Source organism: Eucalyptus grandis, chromosome 8 (genome assembly GCF_016545825.1).
Source record: "Eucalyptus grandis isolate ANBG69807.140 chromosome 8, ASM1654582v1, whole genome shotgun sequence".
Classification (NCBI taxonomy): Eukaryota; Viridiplantae; Streptophyta; class Magnoliopsida; order Myrtales; family Myrtaceae; genus Eucalyptus; species Eucalyptus grandis.
Window position 1 is genome coordinate 25,340,053 of NC_052619.1, and position 2,731 is coordinate 25,342,783.

The 2,731-nt window shown below is 43.0% G+C and overlaps 1 protein-coding gene across 1 annotated transcript; it reads left to right on the forward strand.

The window, feature by feature from the left end:
* Positions 1-209: 209 nt before the first annotated feature.
* LOC108956729 (class V chitinase-like) lies at positions 210-2,077 on the forward strand. Its single transcript, XM_039299764.1, has 2 exons — positions 210-993; positions 1,791-2,077. Exons 1-2 carry the CDS (start codon positions 210-212, stop codon positions 2,075-2,077), a joined length of 1,071 nt encoding a protein of 356 aa, XP_039155698.1.
* The last annotated feature ends 654 nt before the right edge of the window (positions 2,078-2,731 follow it).

The following is a 2,731-nucleotide window of genomic DNA, read 5'->3' on the forward strand; positions in this document are numbered from 1 at the left end:
CGTCGTCGTACACTGATCTGGCTGTAGAAGCGACGACACTTGAGTTCTTGTTTCCTACGTACTGTCTGAAGAAGCAATGACACTTTGGACTCGAGTTCTAGCTTCCTACGTAAACCCGATCAAAGGCCCCAGAAGAGCGGTCTTCTTCCTCCTCCCGTAATCTCAAGCCACCCACTTCCGCTTTCACATTATGTTCCGAGCCGCCTCTCATGGCGGACGAAGGCAAAATCGCCTGTCTCATCATCTTTTTCCTCTGTCTCCGCCCATCTTCGGAGGCACAAACGTGGGTCAAGTCCGGTTACTTCTATGCCGACAGCAAAATCCCGATCTCGGACATCGATTCCTCTTTGTTCTCTCACCTCATATGCGCTTTTGCTTACATCCACTCTTCGACCTATCAGCTCTCCGTCAACTCCTCCACCGAGCAATTCTTCTCCACCTTCACGAGCACCGTGAAACGCAAGAATCCTTCGATCACCACTCTGCTATCAGTGTGGGCAGCAGCGTGGGCAGGCCGAGAGGATCCTTCAGCTTTCGTTTCGATGCTCAGTGAGTCTTCTTCAAGAAGGTCCTTTATCGAGTCTACCATAGAAAAGGCAAGGCTTTATGGGTTCAGTGGGGTTGATCTCTGTGGGGTCTTGCGCAGTGGGAGCATTAACGTGACCAATTTGAGTGCCCTTTTGCGGGAGTGGAGAGATGGAGTAGATGCCGAATCAAGAAAATCTGGGAAACCTCAGTTGCTGCTAGTAATGGCTGTGTATAGTCAACCCATTTTTAACTCCGTGAGTTACCCAATTGATTCAATTCAGAGAAATTTGGACTGGGTTCACCTAAGTGCGTATGATTACCATCTCCCCACCAGGGAAAGATTTGCTCTCCCTCACGCAGCTTTATTTGACCCAGCAAGCCCGAAGAACACAGACTTCTGCATCACTTGGTTGCTGACTAGAGGATTTCCCGCAAGAAAGCTGGTTCTGGGCTTGCCCTACCATGGCTATGTTAGAAAATATGGTTTCGAAATTGGGTAGTACAATGAAATCGGATCGAGTAAAACAACTCGGACTTTGAGGCGTGATATCACTTTCTTTAAGGATTTATTTACCCCACAACGTTGCTAATGGTCACCGGCAAAAATCCTCCAGGATACAACAAAGTCTCGGATGAGAATACTAGATAGCAATTCAAGTATTTCTCCAGGGTCTCTCTAAGAAACAATCGAAAAATTGGCTGCTGTATTTCAGAAAGAAAACTCGAAAATGACCACACATTTTCTTTCCAAAAAATGACAAGTATATATATGAAACAGTCTTGCAACTCTTCATGAAAATTGCAAACAAACACGTCTTTAGAAAATTGTTCGGATAAACAAATACGACTCTTCGAAAGAAGTCGAAATACGAACAATTGCAACCCTTCGGGAAAGTTAAAACCGAATAAGTAATTTTCCAAAGGTTGTCTTGAAAAGACACAAACAAAATTCTGAATAATTAATTAATTAATTTTTTTAATTTCAATTTTCATTTTATATATTTTATTTCCGAAATTCTCAAAATAAAAGACAACCTTTGAGTTTACTAAAAATTAATAACAAAAGAAAAATAGAATAAATAACAAAATCGCGTAATTATTCGCGCACCCGCACGCGGGTATGGTGGGGTCTAGCCCCACCCAATCACTCCTTTAACTACAAAAAGAAAACCTGCATTTTTAAATTAGCCCACTCCCTCCCACTTTTCCTATGTGGGACAAAGAAAACTCTCTGTTTGTTTTAACAAACAAACCTCCAATAGGCTATGCTTGGCAGCTCGAGGATTCGAGCGCCGATGCCATTGGCCATCCAGCGGTGGGGCCTGCTGTGACGATGGATGGGTCATTTGGATACAAGGCTATAAAATCTTATATCCGAGATTTCGGTTATGGAGCCAATCCTGTTTATAATGGTACATATGTGGTGAATCTTTTCAGAAAGGGATTGGTATGGATCAATTTCGATGGTGTGGAGGCCATCCGTGCCAAAGTAACTTATGCCAAGGAAAAAGGGGCTCCTTGGTTACAATGTGTTTCAGGTCAACAATGATCGGTAAGCGGGTCCTTTCTCGGACAGGTTAGGATTAAGTACCTCATAGGAATTTCTGAAGGTTTTAAAAAATTATTGCATTGAAAATGTAGAACTAGATGTAATTCAAGGACTTAATTGCCTTGTTAGCTCAAGAGGCCAATGAAGATCAGCAACACAGGCGATTGTTCTGGCTTGTTATGCTTATTTCGTGTTGGATGTTTTTTCGGAAGCGTGTGACATCCCGATTTTCCAATTCTGGTTTCAATTAAATAAGTCGGGCATTTCATCTTCGCGTCTATAGCTCTCTTCTCTGAGTTGGCCACTCACGAGATAACTAGTCTATCAGGTAAAGCCGTTAAGGAATCTAAATGCAATAGACTTGAGAATTCGACCATGAATCGGCTACTCGACCATATTAATCTGCAATGATCATTACGACACTGTCAGAATCGAACAGAGATCAGTAATAGGTCGATTCGACTGAGATATGTGATTAGAGTGTGGGTGATTCCACCTGATCGCAATATCCTCATCGACCGGCACTAGACCGATTCTTCTGTCGTTTTGGGTACCCTGTGTCCGTAATCGAAACCTCGAGATTTCTACGACAATTGAGAGTCGCCAAAGTGTCGAAGATGCACTTTGTGGCTTGAGAATAATCAACCACAAGTC